This window comes from Delphinus delphis, chromosome 15 (assembly GCF_949987515.2).
Source record: "Delphinus delphis chromosome 15, mDelDel1.2, whole genome shotgun sequence".
Lineage (NCBI taxonomy): Eukaryota > Metazoa > Chordata > Mammalia > Artiodactyla > Delphinidae > Delphinus > Delphinus delphis.
Genome location: NC_082697.1, coordinates 79,386,050 through 79,409,811, shown reverse-complemented (window position 1 = coordinate 79,409,811; position 23,762 = coordinate 79,386,050). Strand labels below are relative to the sequence as shown.

Below are 23,762 nucleotides of genomic sequence, written 5' to 3'. Positions count from 1 at the left end.
AGTGCTGGCAGCACCCACAGAACGGGCCTGGAGTCAGGAGACAAGGGGACTGATGGAGAATTTAACATGTCGGTCCACGTTCATCCAGCAAACATTCCCTGACACCTGGGCAGGGCTGAGGACATACAGGTGAACGCCATGTTGCCTCCTAGGACTCTTTGCAGAGGGTTAGAGTAGCACTCCCCCGTGCCCCCACAGGAGCCCACGCCCTCAAAGAGTGGGGTTTTGCCAGAGGGGTAAGGGCTTTTCAGGCAGTGCAGCCTTTAGTCGGGACTTGAACTGGAACAGAGCCTGGGATGGCTGCAGAGCGATGGCTTAGGGACCTCCTGGCAGGAAGGGCAGAGCCATTGGAAAGTGTTCAGCAGGGACATGGTGGGGATTCGCCTTGTGTTTTAGTCAGGGCAGTCTGGTGGGTGTGGTAAGGGACACTAGCGGTGAACTTGGAGACAGGGAGACAGTAAAGGGGCCCTTGTAAAAATCCAAGCGAGATAAGAGGCTCGGAATCCCCTCCCTGCCAAAGAGCAGCTTCCCAAGGGGGAAAGTGTTTGAGGCAGGTGGCACCTCCCTGGGCCTTGGTTTACTCCCTGCCTGTCAGGCAAGGACACTGCTGGCTGCACCACACAGTTGGCGCCACCAGGAGTGCCCCGGTTGGGGGCTGCCACCACCCTCCGAGCTGGGAGCAGCCGGGCGTAGGGCCCTCGGAGCACGTGGCCCCGCCCCCGCCCCTGGCCCGGATTGGCTCAGGCAGGGGGCGGGGCCAGCGCGGTCGCCGCTCCAGGCTTTTCCGCATTGGTGGTCGCGGCGGCTCGAGCCCGGAAGCTGACGGGGGCGGAGGCGGCGGAGGCGGAGGCGCCTCGAGCCCGCCGGGGTTGCGGCTCTGTCTTCGACTCGGCTCGTCCGGCTCACGGAACGGCAGCAATGCATCCCCCGCCTCCGGGCCCGTTGGGCGACTGCCTGCGGGACTGGGAGGAGCTCCAGCGGGACTTCCACGGCATCCAGGTAAGTGCTGATGCGGTCCCCCATTGGTTCCGAGCCATGTCTATCTGGCTCTGGGTCAAGGGTCGGTTAGCCCCGGGTCGGGCAGCGGGAGCTCGGGGTCAGGGGTCGGGGACCCTGGTGTCGCTCCCGACGGCGGCGAGGCCCCGGGTCTTGGTGTCCCCGGTTGGACCCTCCCCTCGGCCTCAAATGAATGTTCGGCAGCGGGACCTCTTCCCCGCGCGGCCGTCGCGACCCCGGAGTGACCCCACTGACCCAGGCGGACCTCCGGCCTCCCTCTGAGGCCTCGGAAAGAGGCCCCGACTCCGACCCGGTCCCCTTCCAGGAGAGTCCGAGCTGACCGGGGCCAGTCTTGTGTCAGTTACTGAGCAAATGCGCCGTGGGCGCCGGCCGGGCCGGATTGGCGAGGAGCGCCTTCCCCGCCCTCGGGCCGCGCGGTCTGGGCTGAGTGTGGCTGGGGAGCAGTCCGGGAGGCAGCCTGGCCTAGGTCGGGGTAAGTGGTGTTTAGGTGAAGTCCCTGGATGGGGGCGGGGCCCATCCAGGGTGAAGGACAGCTCCCACCAGAGACAGGACCACGTGGCTGATGCAGGGAGTGAGGGGAAAAGTGGGTGGGCCAGACCCTGCCGAGAGACCTCACGGGCGACGGGGATTGGAATCTCTCTGAGACCAGTGGGAAGCCAAGGGAGGAATCGTCTGGATCTGGCTGCTGTGGGCCACTGTGCTGTTCTGTGGGAAGGCAGACAGGAGAGCGTGGTGGCTGGGGGTAGGCCGAGGTTGCCCCTCCTGGGCATGAGAAACAAGACCCAGGCAGGGTAGAGCCCAGGTCAGCTGGGCACTTGGTCAGGACTTTGCCTCTCCTGGACTGGTTCCAGCCCTTTCCTGTCCACGTTGAAGCCTGACTGCCCCTGGCCTGGCCAAGCTGCTGCCATTAGTGCTTCCCAGCTGGGTCACCACTGTCCTGGCCTCAGCCTCTGCCTGACGTTCCTCACACTGCTCCTTGCCCCATCTCTAGGCTGTTCCTTCTCAAGACTTACCCATTGGGGCAAAGTGCTCTGGGAAGTCTTGGGTCAAAGGTGTTGGGGGAAGAGTAGAGGAATGGTCTTATAGCAAGAGGTCCAAGGGCTAAAGCCTGATGACCTTTACTCTGGGAGGAAGATGCTGGGAGTGCCAGAGCAGCAGGTATCTTGGACAACCTCATCTTCCCCTGCACTTGCAGGCTATCTGGGCAGGAGGATCTGAGCGGGCCAGGGATGGCTTTAGGTAGCCTGCTTGGGCCAGAAGGTAGACCCATGAGCCTAGAATCCGGATTCAGGACAGGCCAGAGAGGGGTGGGAACAACTAGTAGATGGGCTGAGGCTAAGAAAAGCTTCAGAGAACTCCCCTGTTTCTGGGAGAGCGGTACTGTGGGGGCTTCTGGGCTTACAGGGAGACCCCTGCCTCCTTGCCTGCCTTGGAGAGAGAGTACCCTCAGGGAGTTCCCTGGGCTGGCACAGCTGGCTGTCTCCTTTCCTGCTGAGACCCTCCCAAGGAGCCCTGGAGGAGTCCATGCCCCACCTCCTTCCCAGCAGGCTCTGGCTCGGGAGCCCACTAGCCAGCCTGAGCCTTACCCCGACCTGGTTCTCAGGAGACCCACCGGCTGTACCGCCTGAAGCTGGAGGAGCTGACCAAGCTGCAGAACAACTGTACCAGCTCCATCACTCGGCAGAAGAAGCAGCTCCAGGAGCTGGCCCTTGTCCTGAAGAAGTTAGGACCTGTCCCCATATACTCCCCCATGCCCTCCCATACCTCATCATGCCCACCCCCCCATACCCTGTGGCCTCGGACTGGGGGTGGGTGTGTGACCTGGTGGGGTAGAGAGCTGGCACTGACTCCCAGATGTCCCTGGGCATGGCTTCTCCTCTCTCTGGGTTGCATTTGCTCTCCTGCCGCGCAGGTGTCAGGTGTGATTCACACGTGGGGGTCCCCTGTTCTGACTCTGGCTTCTGTGGCCGCACCTGCAGATGTAAACCCTCCCTCCCGTCAGAGGCCGAGAAAGCTGCACAGGAGCTGGAAAACCAGATCAAGGAGCGCCAAGGCCTTTTCTTTGATATGGAGGCCTACTTGCCCAAGCAGAATGGGTGAGGTTCCTCCCCCAGCTCAGTTCACAGCCATTTCTGAGAGGGAGGCCTGAAGCGCCGTCTTCCTCTGCTTGGCTTCCTGCACCCACTCTGGGCTGACCAGTGAGACACAGTCCTAGCTCAGGGACAGCCTGAGTGACAGTGACAGCTCACTGCAATGAGTGCTTTGTGAGGGAAGTATAGGGAATGGGGGGAGCACAGTGAGGGGTACCTAACCACTTGGGAGGTCGGAGAAAGCCTCCTGGAGTAGGTGATGCCTGAGCTGAGTCATAAGGATAAAGAGGAGTGAGCCAGGCAGACATGGGAAGGCGGAAATAGTAGGTGTCACGGCCATAGCTCGCAGTAGGAGGTGAGAGGTTGCGATGAGACCAGAGGGGGAGCCAGCCTGCAGAGCTTCCCTCTGGCCCAGTGGGCAGGGGAGAGTGACAGATCAGTCATGCACTTAGATCAGCTGCAGACATAGCAGAGGACATGGCAGAAGCCTAGGTTTAGGGAAAACAATCCCGCAGAGACCCCAGGCAGCAAGACACCTGGGAGAGAGCGTGTTCCAGAAGGCAAGGAAGGGAGGCCTGGCCAGTAGCCTCCGATCAGTTGGCCCGGGGCAGCGTGGGAGGCAGTCAGATGCAATGCAGAAGGGGAAATGTTTCCTGGAAGTCAGGGTGACCTTGGAGAGAACCGCTTCACAGGAGCGTAGGGGTGGAAGTTGATACTGGGGATGACAGAAGAGCTGAGGATAAGCCAAGTTTAGGCCTTGCTTCAGAAGCTTGGCTGTGAGTGGAAGGAGAAACTGGCAACGAGAAACCGGTGGCTAGGACTTGGCATGAGAGTTGAGGAGTGGCTTTTGTTTGGGTGTGTGGGTGTAAGTTTGTACATAGGAAAGACTTGAGCATATCTACCTGCTGAGAGGTGGGCCAGCAGAGGGAGAGACCCAGAAGAGGTGCCCTAAACAATGGAGGGAAGTCCCTGGGGAGGTGGGAAAGGGTGGGTGTAGGCCCTTGTTTTCTGGGATGGGAGGGTGCAGAGATGAGGGTGAGGAGGCAGGCAGGGGAGATGTCACCTGCCCGGACAGGGACAGGTTGGAGGATTTGGGAGAGCGTTGGACAAGGCCACTGCTGAGAATGGGAGAGGGAGCCCGTGGCGATGCTGAGAGGCAGCCTGGTCATGCTGAGAGGCAGCCTGGTCCCGGTCCCTGCTGTGCCCCATAATCTCTTCACTGCCTCAGGCAAGTCCCTGAACTCCTCTGAGCCTGTGCATACGGCTCGAGTGTGAACAAGAGCCCCTGTGGGAACAGCTGCTTAACACGACTGTAGCTTTCAGTCACCTCACGGAGTTCCTCTGGCAGAGAAGGACGAGACAAGCTTAGATGGTGGGGTGATGGCAATGCAAGGATTGGCAAGAAAGTGGTTCCGTGTTATGGAGGAGGGCTTGGTGACTCAGCTGGCTCGGGAAGGGAGACCAGGGTCAGGAGGGCCTGGGAGCCTCAGTGAGGGAGAGGGTCCTTGTGGGTGGGAGACTGGGCGCTCAGGGGTCAGAATATAGCCAGGGTTTCCGAGGAGGCCCTTTTGGGTTGGGAGGAGGGTGGTGTGGTCACAGGTGTGGGTTGCTGCAGTGGACTTGGGGCTGAAGGCTACCTCTCCTCACCTGGTGTTCCCTCCCCCAGGTTGTATCTGAGCCTGGTTCTGGGCAATGTCAACGTGACACTCCTGAGCAAGCAGGCTAAGTAATTTGTTGTCGTGGGCGGGGTCTCAACCCTACTCCCCGTCCCCTGCCCCAGGCCCCTTCCAGTGTGCCCCAGCTTCCCTGGCTAAGCTTGGGGTTCAGGGGCTGCTCCCCCATGCTGGCCCCATGCCACCACAGCAGTGTGTCCAGAGGCGTGGGTGGGCCCTGCCATCATCCCAGCCTGTCCCATGAGTGTGTACCCCTCGCTCCTCCCCAGGTTTGCCTACAAAGACGAGTACGAGAAGTTCAAGCTCTACCTCACCATCATCCTCATCCTCATCTCCTTCACCTGCCGCTTCCTCCTCAACTCCAGGTGGGTGTCCTGCTGCACGGGGCTGGACCCTGTGCCCTCTCCAGGCTCTGGCACCAACCTTCTGTACCCCTCCCTAGGGTGACAGACGCTGCCTTCAACTTCCTGCTGGTCTGGTATTATTGCACCCTGACCATCCGTGAGAGCATCCTCATCAACAACGGCTCCCGGTGGGCGAGGGCCGGAGCCTGGCTCCTGGGGGTGGGGGGTGGGGGGAGTGACACTGGAGCTGCCCTAGAAAGCGGGGTGGGGGCGGCGGGTGCTGTGGCCCTCTGAGAAGCGGGAACTGGCTGGGGTACTGGTTTCTTCCCACTTCCTGTCCTGGAGCACTGATCCTGGGGGCTGAGGGGACAGGAGTGACGGTGGCTTCCTGACGCAGGATCAAAGGCTGGTGGGTTTTCCATCATTACGTGTCCACGTTCCTGTCAGGAGTCATGCTGACATGGTGAGTGGCCCAGCTTGGTCCTAGGGTCTCCGGGGGAGCCGGGGCAGGGAGAGGTGGCATCCCCGAGCCCTGACCCCTTCCTCTGCTCTCTGCCTTAGGCCCGAGGGCCTCATGTACCAGAAGTTCCGGAACCAGTTCCTGTCCTTCTCCATGTACCAGAGTGAGTGTCTCAGAGGTCCTGCTGAGCTTGGGACCAGCCCCCCCAGGAGGGGCGGGAAAGAGACTTGGGACTCCAGCCCAGTCCTGATGTCCCCCCGCCCTCCAGGCTTCGTGCAGTTCCTCCAGTATTACTACCAGAGCGGCTGTCTGTACCGCCTGCGGGCCCTGGGCGAGAGGCACACCATGGACCTCACTGTGGGTGAGTCGGGCGTGGCCGCCCCTCTCTGGAATCCTGACGGGGGAGCTGGAAGGGCAAAGTCCTTTCCTCTTGACCTGGGCCTGAGTGATGGGGTCGTCTCTGTCCTGGTTGTGGTCCCTGCAGAGGGCTTCCAGTCCTGGATGTGGCGGGGCCTCACCTTCCTGCTGCCCTTCCTCTTCTTTGGACACGTAAGTTGTACCTCTGTCCCTGTCCATCGGGCTGTCTGTCCCCAGCTCTGATTCGAACAGGGACTGTGTGTAAAAACCGCCCTCCCTCCCAGTTCTGGCAGCTTTTCAACGCGCTGACGTTGTTCAACCTGGCCCGGGACCCCGAGTGCAAGGAGTGGCAGGTGAGCCGGGCCCCTGGAGAGGACGCCGGGAGGGCCGGGCCTGGCTTCTGTCCTGACCCCGATTCCTCCCCCAGGTGCTCATGTGTGGCTTCCCCTTCCTCCTCCTCTTCCTTGGCAATTTCTTCACCACCCTGCGGGTTGTACACCAGAAGTTCCACAACCAGCAGCACGGGAGCAAGAAAGAATGAGGCTGGGCCTTCCCTGCCTGCTGGCACAGCCCTCTACGGCACCCCCGGCCTGGAAGGGGCTTCTGAACCCCATGTGTTGAGGGGGTGGGGGCTCCTCTCGTCTGGGAGGGTCTGTCTGCTCTTCCCTGGGTTTTGTGGGCTCTGTGGGCCCTGAAGGCGGCGCTGGAGAGGAAGACCCGGGCCTGTGTCCCCGCCTGCGGGAGCCGGGGGCCAGCGACCTCAATAAAGGGTGAGAGGCTCAGAGTGGCTCGGTGTGTGTTCTCCTGCTGGTAAGACAGGGGTCTTGGGGTTCCTGAGGTCTCTCTGGGGTCTGGATTAAGGAGTCCTGGTGGAGGCCCCAGATCTATGCAAGTAATACCTGGCAAATACAGAAAACAGAACTTTATTCCAAGGGCCAGAGGTTATTTAAAATTATTTACACTCATTGAAAATCACGGGGAGGGGCCAGGCCCCACTCAGCTGAGAGGAGGAGCCCCTCCTGTTCAGCCAGCGAGGGCCCGAGGTGTTCACGGAGCATCAGCCCGGTCACCCGTAGCCACGCCCCCTGGGGCTGGCGGGTCCGAGGGTACAGCTCAGGCCTGGAGCAGTCTCTGTCAGTCACTGGGCCTGCCTCCTGTGGCAGGGCCAGCAGAACCCAGCTAGGCGACTGGCAGAGGGGAGCGAGGAAAGCGATCACGTTGGGGAGCGAGTCTGTAGGGCGTGCAGAGCAGAGCAAGGCGGCCTGGATGCTCCTAGCTCCACACGTCCAGGGAGTACCGGCCCTTGGTCATCAGCTTCTTGACATAGTCCACGGCCTGGGCGTGCTCCATGGCCCCCTGCTCGGCCACGATGTCGTAGAAGGTGTTCTGCACGTCCCTCGCCATGTTCCGAGCGTCCCTGGGGGCGGGAAGGAGGTGGCACTGGGGGCTGGGCAGGGGTCCCCCTCCCCCCACGGGCAGGTAGGCCCTGTCCCCGCCCCGCCTCTGCCCTCACTCACCCACAGACGTAGATGTGGGCGCCCCCGTCGTGGATCAGCTTCCAGAGGTGCTCCCTGTCCCTCTTCAGCAAGTGCTGCACGTAGACCTGGGGGTGGGGGCACCTGTGAGGAGGGCTGGTCACACCACCCTCCGCCCTGCGGGGCCCTGCCCGCGGCCTCACCTTCTGGGGCTGCTCCCGGGAGAAGGCCACGTTGAGCTGGGTGAGGGCGCCGTCCTGGTGGAGCATGGCCAGCTCCTCGCGGTACAGGTAGTCCTCGTCAGAGCGGCGGCAGCCGTAGTAGAGCAGCGTCTCCCCCACCTCCTTGCCTGGGGCAGCAGCAGTCAGGGGAATGTGGGACGCCGGTCCCGCCCCCACTGCCCGCCGGCCAGCCCGCCCGCCCAGGGCCCGTACACTCACCCTGCTGCCTCAGCCAGGCCCGCTCCTGGACGAAGCCTATGAAGGGGGCAACCCCGGTGCCGGGGCCCACCATGATGACAGGTACGGTGGCCTTGAAGGGCAGGCGGAACTGGGACTTGCGCACGAACATGGGCACCAGGGCCCTGTGGCCGTTCTCCCCGGAGGGCTCCTTGGCCCGCAGCCAGCTGGTGGCCACGCCCTTGTTAACGCGGCCAGACTGGGTTTCATACTCCACAGCCACCGCACAGATGTGCACGGAGTTGGGGTGGACCTGGCGGGGCGGCAGGGTCGGAGTGAGCGTGGTGATGCCGGAGGCCCCCTCCCTCCTGCCACCCACACTGCCGCGGGGGGGTCCCTGCTCAGCGCCTCTTTACACCCTTCGCGGCGCCCAAACCTGTTCAAAGGCCCCTTCCTGGCAGCTCTCCTGACTGGCTCTCGGCACTGGGGCCGGACAGCAGTTTGCAGTCTTACAGTCCAGCCTACTGGACACACAGCCCAGGAGTCTCGAGTGAACTGCCCTGGGCACGGGGGGCAGAGCTGGGGCCATGGCCCAGGGACCCCGGTCCCTCCAAGGAGCCAACACTATGTCTCCTATAAGCGGGCAGGCCTGGAGCCCACACCTTGGAGGACGAGGCGATGGAGTAGTAGCGGGCCTGGAGACGAGGCAGCAGCTCACACAAGTGGTCGATGGGGGGCCGCAGGGACGAGTAGTCCTGCAGGATGGCCAGGATGTGCCTTCGAGCCTCGACCACCCAGCTCAGGTACAGCTCCTGGGGAGATGCAGACGTAGGTGAGACACGGGGACCTAGGGGACAGGGCTGAAGTGGGGCCCAGGCAGCCTGGGGAATGGCCCGGGGGTGCTGGCTGGGAGCCGCGGTGCAGGGCTGAGGCGGTGGCGGGCGCTGGGGTGTGGGTGGCAGGCCCACCTTGCCCTCGCCCGAGGAGGAGGCCATCTTGCGCAGCTGCTCCTGTTCCGAGGGCTCTGAGGCGTACTGGGCCAGCTCGTAGAGCACGTTGGTGCGGGGCGGGTTGGTGATATCCAGGTAGTAGGTGAGGGCCGTGCGGTAGGAGGTGGGGCAGGGGAACGGGTGCTTCTTGTTGGAGTCTTCTGTAGGGAGAGAGCAGGCAGGGTTCGGGGTTAGTGGCCGCCCCCGGGATGGGTCGGGTGCCAAGGGATGGGGTGGGCAAAGCCTCAGGCCTGCTCTCACTGGAAGCAAGACCAGCTCTTTCTGGTCCTTCCTTGACTTTGGGGGCAAAGCCTCAGGCTTCGGCCACCCTCAAGCTTCACGCTGGACAGGTCGTCTTCATCAGAGGCAGGATATTGCCGGGGTAGGCCTGGCAGTCACTGTCCCCACCCAGGAGAATCAGCCCCTTCGGGCACCCTTCCCCTGCCAAGAGCTGCTCAGAGACAGGGCTGTAGAGGGGGAGCTCCCCAAGTGTGTCCTGCCTGCCTGCGGGCTGGACCTGGTCCACTGTGGGGGGGTGGCGCTCCAGGCTCATGACTGTGTGATGCCAATACCGGGCCTTCAGCTGTGACAGCAGAGCTCCCTCCAGGTCGGTTTTTATGCTTGGACACATGTGGAGGTCTGTGCATGGGTCACCCAAGGGCCAAGCTATGGGGGCAGCATCCTGTACACTCAGGGGCAGCTGCTGGCACAGACCCCCCCACCAGCCCTTGCCAGGGTCCTTCCACTACCACAGTCAACAGGCTGGCTTTACTGACAGCTCCCCACAAGCAGGCTAGAGCTGGACTGGACCCAGGAGCAACTCCATCTCTTAGAGGCATGACTGCAGGGGCGTTTATTCCTGTGCACAAATGAGCCCCGTGGAACCGCGAGGCTGCCGAGCCACATGGAGAGGAGAGGGCCTGGCCCAGGACGGCTCAGCCTTTAGGGGTTTGGGTCTGTTTTGGGGAGGGGTTTGAACTTGGTACTGAAGTGTGACCTACGTACAGTGTACAAGTCACAGTGCAATGCCTGATGGATTTTCATGAACTGAAAGTCCTCGTGTGCCCAGCACCCACACCAAGTAGTAGGTGTTCCCTGCGCCCAGGCGCCCTCTTGTGTGAGCCCAGAAGCCAGGGCTCAGGCCTTGCACTACAGGGGCAGGTGTGGGCGCTTCTGCAGCCCCACTGCTGCCTCTAGTTGAGCCTCTGCAGCCCTCTCTCTAAGCAGCTCTTGGCAGTGAACGGCTCTCCACAGGGGCCCAGAGTCTCCTCGGGCAGAGGGAGCACCAACACCCCTCCTGACCCCCAGCAAGGTCCTGCCTCAGATGGCACAAGAGACATGCCCCCCAGTGCAAGAAAGGCCCACATGTGCACTACCGACCGTGAGTGCACCGCCGGCACAGTGAGATCTGATACAAATGAGCCCCCTTTCACGCAGCTCCTCTCGAGGCTGACTCGGGAGCTGCTGAGAAGGAGCTGCCCAGGCTCAGGTCACTGAAGACAAGAGTGAGCGGGGCAGGGCCAGGCCGTGCTGGGCCCCAGGTCAGTGGGCAGCCCTGCCCCATGGTAGTGCCCCTTGCACTCTGAGCACCCTGAATGGGCCTGGAGGGCCATCAGGATTGTTGACTCGGATCCCTGGGTTCACAGGTGAGGAGACCCTGGAGCCAGAGAGGACCTTCAGCAGCCAGTTGTGGCTCTCTTCCCTGTAGGACACGGGCTGGCTCTGTCTCCAGGCACCCGCACTCCCTCAAGGGAGTATGGCGGTGAGGGGATGGGGGAACCCCAAAAGGGAGAGTGCCAGACCCTGCAGCCACCTCTTCCCCCAGCCCTGAGTTTGTTCTACAGCCTGTAACTGGGGTCTTGGTTATGAGGGCTTCTAGGGCACCAGGCTTTAGGCCGAAGCAGAAGTTCAACCTATGGACCTTGCCAAGGGGCCCATTCCCACCAGCCACCTCAGGCCCAGGTAGGTAGGGAGGCCTGGATCCCAGGACTCACCGTCAAGATTGTTCAGGGACATGATAACGTCCAGGTCGGCACCCAGGATCTCGCCGAGCTGGTTGACCAGGGCAGAGTCGTTGGCTGGGTAAACAGCCACGTGGTCTCCAGATTCATACCTGGGGGAGATGCGAGGCTCAGGAGGAGGGTGGAAGACAGCTCTGCACCCAAACAGGAGGCCTGAGTGAAAGGTTTGAGGGCGTGGGGGGTGGCAGCAGCTGATACCTGATTTTGGAGTCTGAGATGTCTAATTCCAGGTGCATGAAGTGTCGCTCAGTTCCCTGGTTCAGCTTCCGGTTGGTGGTGACGACAGCCAAGAAGGGGTTCTTGGCGTCGAAGGGGCTGGGTGGGGAGAGCAGCTCAGTGACTGGCCAGGCCTCCAGTCTGAATCTTCCCACCCCAAGGGACACTTCTGGCCACACAGGACACAGGAAACATCAGAGCTGGCCTCCAAGGGTCACGAGGACACCTCTCCAATTAGGTAGTGGCCTTTCCCAGCCTAATCCACAGCGGTGCTCCTGGCAACCCGCAAGGGGGTACAACTAGGCTATCAGTGTCCCCTCTTACAGACACGGAAACTGAGGCTGGTCCCTAAAAACCTGGGGGACCCTCCACACTCTGCACACGTTGGTGAGCAGAGCACAAGGAGGGCCAGGCCCTTGAAGGTGGCTCCCCAGGAGGGAAGGGGCCTGGGTTCCGAGTGACTGTGGAGCAAAGCCCCCTCCCCAACGTGCCCAGGACTGTACGTGAGCAGGAGAGAGGCTTTCACTCTGTGAAGCCACTGAAATGTCGGGCTTTCCGGCTACAGCTGCAGCAGGGCTGCTGGTCTCAAAGCCTGGTGGTTCTAGGAGGTCTTTCCTGGGCGGCTCCAGCAGGATTCTGGGTGGTACCCAGGGGCAAGTCAGGGGCCCCAGAGAAGAACACTATGTTTCTGGACATATGTCCAGACGTCAAGGCAGATTTTTAAGGAAGCGAGCCCTTTTGCCCAAGTTCCACCTAGACCCAGAGCTGAACTCACTGTCCTGGTCCAGGGACTGGTGGGTACCCCCCACCCCAGGGTATTTACAGGGAAAATGAAGTACAAGCTGAGCAAGGGCCAGTCCCCCCAAGGCCACGCCCTGGGCGAAGGGACCGCTGGGAGCGGAGTGGAGGGGTCCCCAGGGCCCCGGGGTCAGAGCAGCCTCCGATCTCTCTCTGCTCCAGGCCTCACGCCCTCCTGTGCGGTGGAGATGGAAATGGAGGTGCCCTCACCCGGGCCCACTCCTGGATGTGGGGGTAAGGAAGCCCCACAGGACAGGGCCTGGGAGGACAGGCCCTGCGGGGACGCACAGGACAGGCAGCTGTCCGGCCCCAGCCACGCTCTCTACTCACGGTTTCTGGTTCTCATAGCTCTTCAGGCGGCCCATTTCGCCCACGTACACCTTGGCCGCGTCTATGTCTGTGTGGACCACAAGCTCATACTGGCGAATGCTGCAAAGGGGAGACGCAGGGTGAGGCGGGGGGCGGGAGGGGGCCGGGTCCCAAGGAGAGAGTGAGGCTGTGAGGCGATGGGACGTGCGGCGAGGGCTGCGGGGCCAGACGTGACCCACAAGGAAGGAGACGCGTGAGCAGGGGAGGCAGGAGGGGCCAGCACAGCGTGCTCAGAGGGCGGGGCGGCCCGTCAGCAGGCCCGAGGCTCGCCCGCCCTGACCGTCACCTGCAGGCACAGCCCAAGCGCTTAGGCCCGCGCCCCTGCCGCAGCCTCCTCCAGCCCCACCACACACGCCAGTCCAGTACCCCGCCTCGGCAGGCAGCACCCGAGGCCCCGGCCCACCAGCGCACACTCACCTGGACTCCTCTCCAGTGGCTTCCACCCCTAAGTGCTCGCACACGGCCGGCCAGAACTGCTCTCGCCACGTGATGAAGTCCTCCTCCAGGCTGGGGACGAGAGGGGATGAGCCAGGCTCCAGATGGGGCTGCCGGGAGAGCTCGGACTCTGTCCCATCACCCCTCCAAGCTGGAGGGTTCATTTCACGCCAGCCCACCCAGTGACGTAACCCAGGGCATCAGGAAGCGTCCAGAGGGTCTGCAGTAACCACGGGAGGCCCCATCTGAGCCGGGTGAGCCGGGAGGGTGTGGATGAGCAAAGAACGTGGGGACTGGCGATGGGGGGATGGCCTTCCCTCCCCTGTGGTGAGGCGGGTCACGGAGTTGCGCTGACATCATGGCTCTGCCCTCTCCTCCTGTGCCCCGGCCAGCCCTAACCTGTAGCTCCTGACACACGACAGCCCAGGGGGGCGTGCAAGGGCGGGGGCCCTGGAGGGGGGTCACTTACTTCCCGTCGTCGTCGCCCAGCCCCAGATCAAAGATCCGCTGGGCCCCGAGCTGCTCCAGCCGCTTGTCCACATACTTGCCCATGGCGTTGAAGTGCTCATAGGTCTTGTTCCCAAGGCCAAACACCTGTGTGCATGAGGGGCCAGTGGTCAGCGGTCCCTGCCAGACACCTTGCACTGTAAGGCCCCAGAGGCGGCTTTGTTTTGGTGACCTGCAGTCCAAGCCCCTCCTCAACCACCTTGGCCTTGACCCTGGCGGCAGCAGGGGGGGGTTCACCCTGCCCATTCAAGATTCTCCTTGCCCAGCCGAATCTTGGTCAGCCCACCGCCCTTCTCTTGCCTTCAGTCTCCAGTAGCACATGCTCCCGAGCAAAGTGGGGCCGGGACATGGGAGGGGGAGCTCTTGGGCCGGGCCCGGGCGCAAGACAGGGTCGCCCCATGAGCGGCCTTCCTGGGATTCCCTGCCACGAGCTCCCTACCAGGCCCTCAGCTCGAAGCCTCTGTCCTGGCACCTGGGCCTGCCCTAGCTGATCAAACGAGGTGAGAACCGGAGGAGTTCCTCTTGGACACGGGTTCCGGAGGTTGCACAAGCCCACACGGGTGACTCACCGCATACTTGACCCCAGAGAGGTCCACGTCCGTCTCCTGAAGCCAGTCATAGAAGTCCTGGGCATTGTCAGTGGGGTCCCCCTCGCCGTAGGTGGCCATGCAGAACACTGCCAGGGCGTTCTCAATCTCTGACAGGCTGCTCAGGTCGCCCTGGGGAGACAAAGGCAGGGCCAGGCCCAGCAACCAAGACTAAGCCTGCTCCCAGCAGGGGTGCAGATGGGCGAGTCAAGGGTTCACGTGGACGGGGTGCATTTCAAGAGCAAAGGGAACAGCAGGCCCAGAAGAGCACAGGTGAGGGCCTGGGGTGTGGACAGAAGTATGCTGGGTTCTAGGCTATGGGCTGGCACTTGGAACACGGTGCCCTGGGCCACCTCCGGAGAACCTCATCATCCCACCAAGTCCCTGGGGCACAGGAGGACCTGGGCTCGCACTAATTCCTAACCAGCTGTCCGCCAACTCGAAACCCAGGTCCTAAGACAGATGGGTAGTGGTGCTCGTCCCCAGGACCGAAGGCAGGGGTGTGGAGTAGGTGGGGGATGGTTCGGTTTGGGAGATGGAGTGGCACATGTGGGAAGCAGCTCTAAGGGAAAGTTCATTTATCATGTTGTTGGAGCAGCAAGAGCCCGACATTGCCTCCCCTGCCCCGATGTCTGGCAATGACCCTTCAGGGGAGAAGCAGGAAGGCAACTCCCTGGGGCATCTTCCCAGGACTACCTGCTCCCTGCCAGCCCTGCCCCTCCTGGGTGCCTAAGGACCACTCCCCACTTCCCTGCCCACTGAGTCCACCTGGGGCCGCTGGCCTGGCTGTCTCAGAAACAGGCAAGCAGACTGCTGGAAGTTTCCTGCCCTTTGGAGAGCCACGACTGGCGAAAGAGCCGATGCGCGGAGGAGAGGTAGCAAGGCGAGCGGGTCCCCACCACCCTCAGGGGCAGGCTGGGTGCAGCTGGGGCCAGGAAGTGGGGACTGCGTCCTGCAGACAGCCCTGTGTTGGCCCGGAGGAGCCACGTGCCAAGGATGGCTGACAGGAGAAGGCGGGGAGCCTGCAGCTCCAGATGGGGGCCCTTCCCTCAATTCCGGGGCTCTCTTTGGCCCTCCCCGAGCCCACACATGCGAGTTTACAGCCTCATTTCAAAGCCCAGCTGAAGGGTTCCTGGAGATGGCTCACCCAACACCCTCACTGCCTCTCTGTAGACGAGTCAAGGAAGGCCCTCGGTGGGCGCTCGCTCAGGGTCACACGGGCAGTCAGGGCAGAGCGGCACTAGAGCCCAGACCCCCGATGACTCGGTCCAGCTCCCCTGGAACTGCAGTTCTCAGGTGGGGGTTGAGGGGAGATGAGAAACAGTTCCTCTCCTGACTTGCTGAGACCCTTTTCATCTTTTAAGCCACAACCAATCCACTAGGTGCCTGAGTCCCTTCTGCTGGCACCTGCCCAGCACTTGCAAAGCCTGCAGCGTGGAGAGCTTGGAAGGCTGAGCGTGAGCACTGCTGAGAGCGCACATGCGCACACCGGGGCCAGGTGTTCTTAATGTCCTTACAACTGGGGCCACCTGGCTGCTGGAACAGATGACAAGAGACGCCTATTCCTGTCTGTCCCTTTGGCTAACTCAGCCCTTTAAGCGTCTCCACGATCCAGACGTGACTTCCTTAATGCCCTGGGCTGCACTGCATGGGAGGAAGGGGGCAGGGTGCGGCAAGAGCTCACCAGGTCATACTCCTCCGGGTCTGCCGCCATGCCCCGCATCCCGTAGCGATGGGCGTCCTTGGACAAGCGGTTGGCAAACTCCTCGGCGGTCCCCGTCTGGGAGCCGTAGAACACGACGATGTTCCTGCCCTAGGAACGGCCAGACACGCAGGATCAGTGAGGGGCCAAGAGCCACAGGCTTCACTGGAGGCTCTAGGTGACCACAGGGGCAGGCAGGTCCCTCAAGGGCACCCTCTTTCCTGCCTGCTTCAGGTCCTTTCTAAGTCGCTCTGGGGCTAGCATCTCACTGCCACAGCCACTGCAGCGGATGGGGTCAGAGGCCACCTAGCTGACTTCAGTGGAGCCATCAAGATAATGCTACTCACACAAGCCGCTCAAAATCACACTGTGGGCATATTTTTAAAGGACATGTAAAAATGCAGAAATGACGTTCAGTAAAAAAAAAAAGTGATCAAAGACTGTGTATAGCATAATCCAATTTTGTTACATATCCACTCCACATACATGTGTGTGTTTATACATATAAATGCACAGGGAAAAAGAATGGCGTGAAATATACCAAGAGTCTTTAAATGGGGAATCATGGGTGAGTTTTTCTGGATGTTTACAAAAGTAATGCACATGCTTTATAAAAATCTAGACAATGGGGAAAGGTACCATATAGACTGGCTCACAGGCTCTTCATCCCACCTTCCTCCTACTGTGCCCACTGCAGCAGCTCTGGAAAAGCTGGAACTCCATCCCCCAGACTGCCTCCAGCCAGGGATGCAGCAAATTAGGTCCAGCCAACTGGATGTGCTTTGCAAGATCTGGAAGGTGGAAGCAAGGCACAGGCCACCTCCCCGGTCCCTTTCTGTAGACGTGAGGTTTCTCTGCGGCAGCCTTCCAGTGCCCAAAATGCCTGGAGGGGTCTCTGGCCTGGCACAGAGCCCTAACTGACAGGTACAAATGACAAAATAAAACGGAGGGACTACAATTGCTGTAAAGTGTTCTCATACCTTTTACATTTCCTGAATTTTCTACAAATCATTTTAAAATATTGCTTATGATGTCAAGGGAGCAAAAGAGGATATAAAACAGTAGCTAAATATTTATGGTAGCATCAAAATATATAAAGTACCTAGAAATAAGCCATACAAGAAACATGTGAGAAGCTACCGAGTGATAAAGGACTCAACCAAATGGAAAGGCACTCTGATTTTGCACAGGAAAACTCAACGTACAAGATGTCAGCCCTCCCTCTATCAGTACAGAAATGTAACACGATCCTAATAAAAACTTGAACAGCTCTTTTTTCATCAACAATTTGATCCTAAAAATCCTGTGGAAAAATAAGTGCGAATCCATCCACTGGAACATCATTTGGCAATAAAAGGAATGAAGTGCTGACACAGCTATAGCATGGATGAACCTTGAAGACATTACGCTAAGTGAAAGATGCCACAAAAGGCCATATACGGTATGATTCCACTTACATGAAATGTCCAGTTGCCATATAGGCAACTCTGTAGAGATAAAAAGTAGATGAATAGTTGCTTAGGGCTCAGGGTGGGGGAATGGGGAGTGACTACTTATGGGCATAGGGTTTCTTTTGGGGATGATGGAAATGTCCTAAAATGGATTGTGGTGATAGTTTGTACAACTGGGAATATACTAAAAATCACTGATGTGATTTTTAGTATATTTATTTTTTAAAATAAACTTTAAATTGGAGAACTGTATGGAATAGGAATTATATCTCAATAAAACTGCTACCTAAAATGAATGAATACGTATGAAGTAATAGCCAGGAAAACTGAAAAATAAGAGTGATGGGGAGGGAGGAAGTGCCTAGTGCTACAGATATTAAAACAAGTTATAATAATTATACAACAGTGTTATAATAATTAAACAGTATGATATTGCTTATACACAGACAGCTAGATCAAAGTACCAGAACAGGAAAATACAGAACTACACTCAAATACCCATGGGAATTACATTTATGATAAAACTAGTGGGGAAAAGATGGACTTTATTACACGGAATTTAGAGAGCTGTGTAAAAAATTGTTGGACCCATACCTTACATCTTACACCAGGATAAATTCCCAACAGATTAAATTTTAAATATGGAAAACAAAATCATAAAAATACTAGAAAAAAATATGGAAGAATTCCTTTATCTCTTTAGAGGGGGGAAGCCTTTCAAATGATGACTCAAAGTCCAGAAGTCAGAGAATAGTTAAATGGACTAAAGAACTTTAACAGGCGAAACGAACAAGTAAACACACAGTAAGCCGAATGATACACAAACTGTTAGCTGGGAGAAATATTTTTAACTCATATCACAGACGAGGGGTTAATCACCCTAATAAGTTTAAGGAGTTCCTTGAGAAAGATCAATCCCAACAGAAAAGTGGGCAAAAGATTTGAACAAAGAATCTGTAAAAAAAGAGAAAAGAAATGCCAGCATAACATGAAAAATTTGCTTAAACTCATTCATAGGAAAAATGCAAATTAGAACTCCACAGAAATATCTTTTTTGTAACCTAGAAAACTGGCAAAATCCCAAACTTTGCTAGCAGACTCTGTTGGCAAGGCTTGGGGAGCAGGTGTTCTCACACTGCTAGTGACGGCCCCGCGGCGTGACCTCTACGGGGGTGGGGCACAATCTGGCAGTTTCTGTCACAAATGCATATATCTTTTTTTTTTTTTTTTTTTTTTTTTTTTTTTTGCGGTACGCGGGCCTCTCACTGCTGTGGCCTCTCCCGTTGCGGAGCACAGGCTCCGGACGCGCAGGCCCAGCGGCCATGGCTCATGCGCCCAGCCGCTCCGCGGCATGTGGGATCTTCCCGGACCAGGGCACAAACCTGTGTCCCCTGCATCGGCAGGCGGACGCTCAACCACTGCGCCACCAGGGAAGCCCTGCATATATCTTTTGATCCAAAAATTCCACTTCTGGGATTTTACTGTATTTTCAAATATGCAAACTGATCTACACAGTCACAGCAGCACCATCTGTAAGAGCTAAAGATTAGAAATACTCCAAGCGCCCATCAACAAGGCAGTATTAAAACAAATTATAGTACTTGTGGCCACACATGGAATCATCACGCAACTATAACAAAGAATGCGGGAGGTATTTTTGAATTGTTGTGAAAGGAGCTCCAAGACATACCATTAAGTGGGAAAAAAATGAAGGTCTATAGCAGTGTATGTAATATGCCACCTTTTGTGTTTAAAAAGTGTTGGTCTGTATTTGTTTTTATTATATGTGCATAGAAAAGCTCTAGAAGGATCTGTAAAGTACTCAGGACAGTGATGGGTGACAGGGATAGGAGAGCTTTCCACTAAACAGTTTATGTTTTGGACTTTAACCATGTGAATGCAGCACCTGGTCATAAATTCAACACTTAAATAAACAAAAATCAAACAGATAAAGCTGTAGCTGTGCTAGGATCACAGCTATGTGAGGTTTACATATGCTCACGGACACAGCCCGGCCTGGGAGGGAGGAGATGGGGCGGCACCCGAGTCAGAGGGAGGGTCTGTTCTTACAGTTTGGTTTGTTCAAGAAGCAAACACGCAAAAAGCGGAGTAAACTGTCCCAGCAACAGCAGAGCAGCCTCGAGGCTCTGGTTAGCCCAGAAAGTACGCACACAGGGAGTTGAGCCGGCTTCCCGCCCGCTTCTCCTCCCGGCCAGTGAAGCTGGCCTTCTGCTGGGTGCCCCCGCACACCCACCAGGGCCGAGCACAAAGAGAAAACTCACCGTCTTCTTCATCTTTTCCACGAAGCTGCTGTCTTTGACAGAGGAGGTCCTGAAAAATAAAAGTGTCTGCTGGGCACGGGAGGCACATGGCAGCAGCGAGGGGCATTTCCAGCTCCGCCCGCTCCACTCTATGGTGCCCCCGCCAGCAGCCGCCTTTGGTCCAGTGCCGGGGCTGGAAGAGGCAGGACCCAGGCTCCAGGGCCTGGTAAGTCCAAATCCAGCACCCCGCAGGGCCTGGGCTGACCCACCGGGTACATGAGCTCACGAGAACGAAGGGTCAAGCTCACTCCCCGGCCGCTCACCACCCACAGCCAATGGTCCCCACCTCGGGGCAACCAGGAGTTTCCCAAATAAGATTCTGACCGTGCTACTGCTGCGCTCTGGAACCTTCCATGGCTCCCATGACCCGCAGGAACAGGGGTGCACAAGTCCCTTCAGAACCTGTCCCAGCTTCGCCTGCCACTCCCCTCCACACACCAGCCCTCCACGATGGTCCTTAGAATTCTGTCATCACCACCATCTCCGCCCAGAGCGTCCTCACTCCAGTTCCTCACCTGACAGACCCCTGTTCCCCACCAAGGCCCCACGTGAATAGCAAGTCTCTTGGGATTCCCAAGACACCCCCCCCAGTCCTCCCCTGCCCTGGAGCCACTTTTACTTGCTCCCCTCTCTGTGACCCTGTCACCTTCTAAAGCCCTGAACTGGACGGCCTCTCCACCTCCTAGCTCTGGCCTCCTGCCCCTCCCTCTCCACTTCTGGTCCTTTCCCTTCTCTCTGTCCTTGCCCCAGGCCTGCAGAGCCATCCAAAGCAACCCAGCGAGCCTCCCCAGGGACGCTCAGGCCTAAGACAGCAAGGTGATTTACCTCTGGACGGTAAATATTTAAGACGTTTGAAACATGGCCGGCCTGAACCAAGCGACAAATCTGAACACTAAAATACCGTTGTTTCTGTTTAAAAAGACACCATCAAGGGAATGGAAGGCAAGCCCCAGCACGGGAGAAGGTGTCTGCAATGTACACGTATCTGACTGATGACTAGGGTTGAGAATATAAGAAATCCCTACAAATCGATCAGAAAAGACAATACTGCGACAGAAACATTGTCCAAAGGCTTGAACAGGTACCTTCTTAAAGAGCATCTAAACAGCCAAAGAACATAGGGAAGGGTGCTCGACGTTATTAGATACCGGAGAAAAGGAAGTTAAAACCACAGTGAGATCTATCATACACCCAGTAAGAATGGCTAAAACTGAAAAGACAGACAAGATCTCAAACAAGCGAGGCTGTGGAGCAATGGGAATTCCTACACGCAGCTGGGAGAGGGCGACATGGCACGGTGACTTTGGAACGCGGCTTGGCAGTACCTCCTGTGACTCTACAGCCCAGCAATTCACTCTGCTACACGCCCCATAGGCTGCATTCATACCCGGGGAACGAAAGACATACATTCTTTGCTCTCTCCACTGCCTCCTGTGCACAGTAGAGTGTAACAGAGTGAAGTGCCAGCATGCACGCGCGCGCGCACACACACACACACTCTCATCACAACAGCATGAAGCAATGTCTGTCAGGGCTACAGGCCTGGAGTCCGTGGAAAAACTTATGTAAGTGAAGGTTTCTTTTTTCGGTACGCGGGCCTCTCACTGCTGTGGCCTCTCCCGTTGCGGAGCACAGGCTCCGGACGCGCAGGCTCAGCGGCCATGGCTCACGGGCCCAGCCGCTCCGCGGCATGTGGGATCTTCCCGGACCGGGGCACGAACCCGTGTCCCCTGCATCGGCAGGTGGACTCTCAACCACTGTGCCACCAGGGAAGCCCTGAAGGTTTCTTTTAAGGATGCCCCTGCAAAGCTGTTCAGACAGGTATTTTGTAAACATAAGGGTATCAGAAGTTTCATGTCTAAGCCCCTGCTGGGTTTTTCACTAGGTTAGTAGGTGCAGGACTAATGCTATTTTCAGGGTCTTAGCATTAAATAACATCACAGTAGGCAGCAGGGAAAGGTGAGGCCCGGTGCCCGGGTTGGCCACTCCAGCCTCCCTCCTCCATCCCGAGGTCCCTTCGGTGCAACAGCCCCACAAGGGGCAGCAGGGAGGCAGCGGGGGGCTGGCCACCCAGGCTTTCCCACCCAGCAAGGGCCCAGCTGCACAGGAACCCAGAGCAGGCCATCCCCGACTCCCCATTTATCCCGGCATCCCCGGGCCGGCCCATCCCTAACCTCAGCAGGGCCAGGGCAGAAGCACGAATGAGCAGAGGCCCTCAGGCCTGGTCCCATCTTCCCACGCCCAGCTAAATCTTCCCACGCCCAGCTCCATCTTCCCAAGCCCAGCTCCATCTTCCCATGCCCAGCTCCATCTTCCCATGCCCAGCTCCATCTTCCCACGCCCAGCTCCAACCTGCACTTCAAAGGGGTCTTGTGTCTAGCATCTTGGCCACATGTCCAACTTCTGCCCGCGCCCAGCCGCAAATGGCCACGTCTTCACTAACCCTCTAGCTGTGTGCAGACTGAACTACAACACAACCTACAACCTTGTCTGTCTGTCTGTCTGAGCACTAACACGGCGTGCTCACCAAGACACACCATCAGGAAAGGAAGCAAGGCGCACGATGACGCGAATTCCACCACTGAGTAGCTTTGAATTCTGAGTCATGAGAATATATTACCCACTAAACATAAAATCAGATGTAAATCTAAACTGATGGTTAAATACCAGCAACCTAGACAAATGTTTCTGATGAAAAATCATGAGAAAGAAAGCAGGTCAAAACTAAATGCAATTTCCATTTATAGGAAACGTCTGGAATAGGCAAACCCATAGTGACGGGAGGTGGACTAGTGGTGCCAGGGGCTGGGGGGAGGGGGTGGGGAGTGACAGTGTTTCCCTTTGGGGTGATGAAAGGTTTTGAATTAGGCAGTGGTATGCCTGTACAACAGGATGACTGTACTAAAAGCCACTGAATTATACACTGTAAAATGGTGAAAGCCGTGAATTTTAAGGGGTGTGAATTTCACCTCAATTAAAAAAATGAAAACAAAGTAAATGCATTCAGTTGACACCTAAAAGGTGCCAGGCTTGAGTTTTGGAATATTCACTTATATGGAACTCTTCTTCGTCAATTTCTTGACCGTTGCCAGTTCTCCACGTGTGGACGGGCCACAGCAGATGCTCCAGGAGAAATTCAGACGACGCAAAGCCAAGCGAGAAACAAGCCAGCAAGGTAACCAATGCATCTTCCCTCACAATTGCCCTCTTCTAGGAAAAGCAGAATCTGTGTCCTTAGAAGTGGAATGCACATGATTAGTTGTTCATAGAAAAGTGGCCTGAAGAGAAACACACCAGCATCTTAAGACAGAGGACACGGGAGTGTAAGGATAACGGGTGAGAGGGTTTCCCTAATTTTCCAAATTCTTGTTTTCTGTTACTTTTATAATTAAAAATACATTTTATATTCAAATACACATTCAGACGTCTGAAGACAGGGGAGAGGTTGAACAGCCTAGTGCCTTGTGACACACGCTGCTCTGTACCGAACAGCACAGACCATCACCTGATGTTCTTGTCAAATGGGAAAGGCAGGCTACAAAGTAACACAGGTGACACAATCCCATTTTTGTGTAAAAGCAAGGTACAGAAGGGTAGGTGCTGACGTGTTAAGAGCTGTTCTGTCCTCAGGTTGAGCAATTATGAGTTTTTTGTTTCTTTTTCTTGCTAATTTCTATTCCCAACTCCTCCACTCTTTTCTTTCCTACAATGAAAATGTAAGGCTTTTGTACTAAGAAGATACAAATTACTTGCTATTTTAAGAAACGCTGTGCCAGTGGATATAGATGGGTTAATTTTGAAGGCTCTGGTGAGGATGACTAGAAGAGCTACACCCTGGGTAGAACCCACATCAGAGAAGCTATTCTAAGTAAGAGAAAGGGGCCCACCCCCCTCCACCTTCCAAATGCTCTGGCCACAGTGACCAGCCCGCCGCTCCCTGGTTCCATTGTGCCCTTGGACCCACCACGCCGTGGCCTAGAGTGTCCTTCTTCTAACCGTTTGCCACCGACCCCTGCTTATCCCTGAAGACACTCGGCCTAAGCTCCTCTCCAGAGCACCTTTCCCTGCCGCTCAGACATAAGGTTGTTTGTCACCGTCTTCGGTACGTCTTCAGGAACTCCATCCAGGCGCTTGTCTCAGCGTATTCTCATTGCTCAACTTGAGGCCTGGGTTTCACAATCTGGGGGGAGCTATCTGTGTAACTCTTTGCAGTCAGCACGGTGCCCGGCACTCAGCACACGACGTTGTATGGGCTTCTCGGGCGGTCAGTCCTGAGTCTCTGCCCAACAGAAGGTTGGCTGAGGTGGCCTGGAGGCCTTTGGAGGCTCCCCTGTCCACCTGAGAGGGTCTGACGTCAGTAGAAAAGCTCTCTTTTCTCAAAGGGCAGAGGTTTCCTCAGAAGCTACATCTGAGCAGATTTGGGGCCTTGCTGAAGAAAGGGACCAGAGGGACCTGCACCGCCCAGGGAGCGCCCGGTTGCCCTTTCTCCATCTCCGGTGACGTGTGCACTGGGCGGTGCCGAGGGCATGAGACTAAATGAGGCAGCCTCCAC

The 23,762-nt window shown here is 57.5% G+C and overlaps 2 protein-coding genes across 6 annotated transcripts in view; one reads left to right on the top strand and one right to left on the bottom strand.

Moving 5' to 3' along the window:
- The first annotated feature begins 866 nt into the window (after positions 1-866).
- On the top strand, positions 867-6,738 carry TMEM120A (transmembrane protein 120A). Of its 2 annotated transcripts, none has more exons than XM_060032266.1 (12): positions 867-999; positions 2,621-2,739; positions 2,997-3,113; positions 4,774-4,833; positions 5,050-5,145; positions 5,223-5,312; positions 5,522-5,587; positions 5,686-5,747; positions 5,853-5,945; positions 6,069-6,133; positions 6,226-6,294; positions 6,444-6,738. In XM_060032266.1, exons 1-12 carry the CDS (start codon positions 919-921, stop codon positions 6,480-6,482), a joined length of 957 nt encoding a protein of 318 aa, XP_059888249.1. In that variant the 5' UTR covers positions 867-918; the 3' UTR covers positions 6,483-6,738. The 2 variants fall into 2 exon arrangements, with proteins under 2 accessions (XP_059888249.1, XP_059888248.1); XM_060032265.1 differs by having other exon boundaries at positions 6,369-6,735.
- Positions 6,739-6,848: 110 nt separating this feature from the next.
- POR (cytochrome p450 oxidoreductase) overlaps positions 6,849-23,762 on the bottom strand; it is a 58,447-nt gene continuing 41,533 nt past the window's right edge. For 3 of the 4 annotated variants that reach the window (XM_060032262.1, XM_060032261.1, XM_060032260.1), the window contains exons 3-16: positions 19,172-19,220; positions 15,421-15,549; positions 13,719-13,868; positions 13,112-13,236; positions 12,625-12,714; positions 12,169-12,267; positions 11,023-11,139; positions 10,798-10,916; positions 8,783-8,964; positions 8,477-8,626; positions 7,857-8,127; positions 7,620-7,765; positions 7,459-7,544; positions 6,849-7,358 (exon numbers count right to left, since the gene is read on the bottom strand). In XM_060032262.1, coding sequence (XP_059888245.1) covers positions 7,214-7,358; positions 7,459-7,544; positions 7,620-7,765; positions 7,857-8,127; positions 8,477-8,626; positions 8,783-8,964; positions 10,798-10,916; positions 11,023-11,139; positions 12,169-12,267; positions 12,625-12,714; positions 13,112-13,236; positions 13,719-13,868; positions 15,421-15,549; positions 19,172-19,220 — 1,858 coding nt within the window. In that variant the 3' untranslated portion in view covers positions 6,849-7,213. The remainder of the gene's footprint in view (positions 7,359-7,458; positions 7,545-7,619; positions 7,766-7,856; positions 8,128-8,476; positions 8,627-8,782; positions 8,965-10,797; positions 10,917-11,022; positions 11,140-12,168; positions 12,268-12,624; positions 12,715-13,111; positions 13,237-13,718; positions 13,869-15,420; positions 15,550-19,171; positions 19,221-23,762) is intronic. The other variant, XM_060032259.1, reaches the window with a different exon arrangement.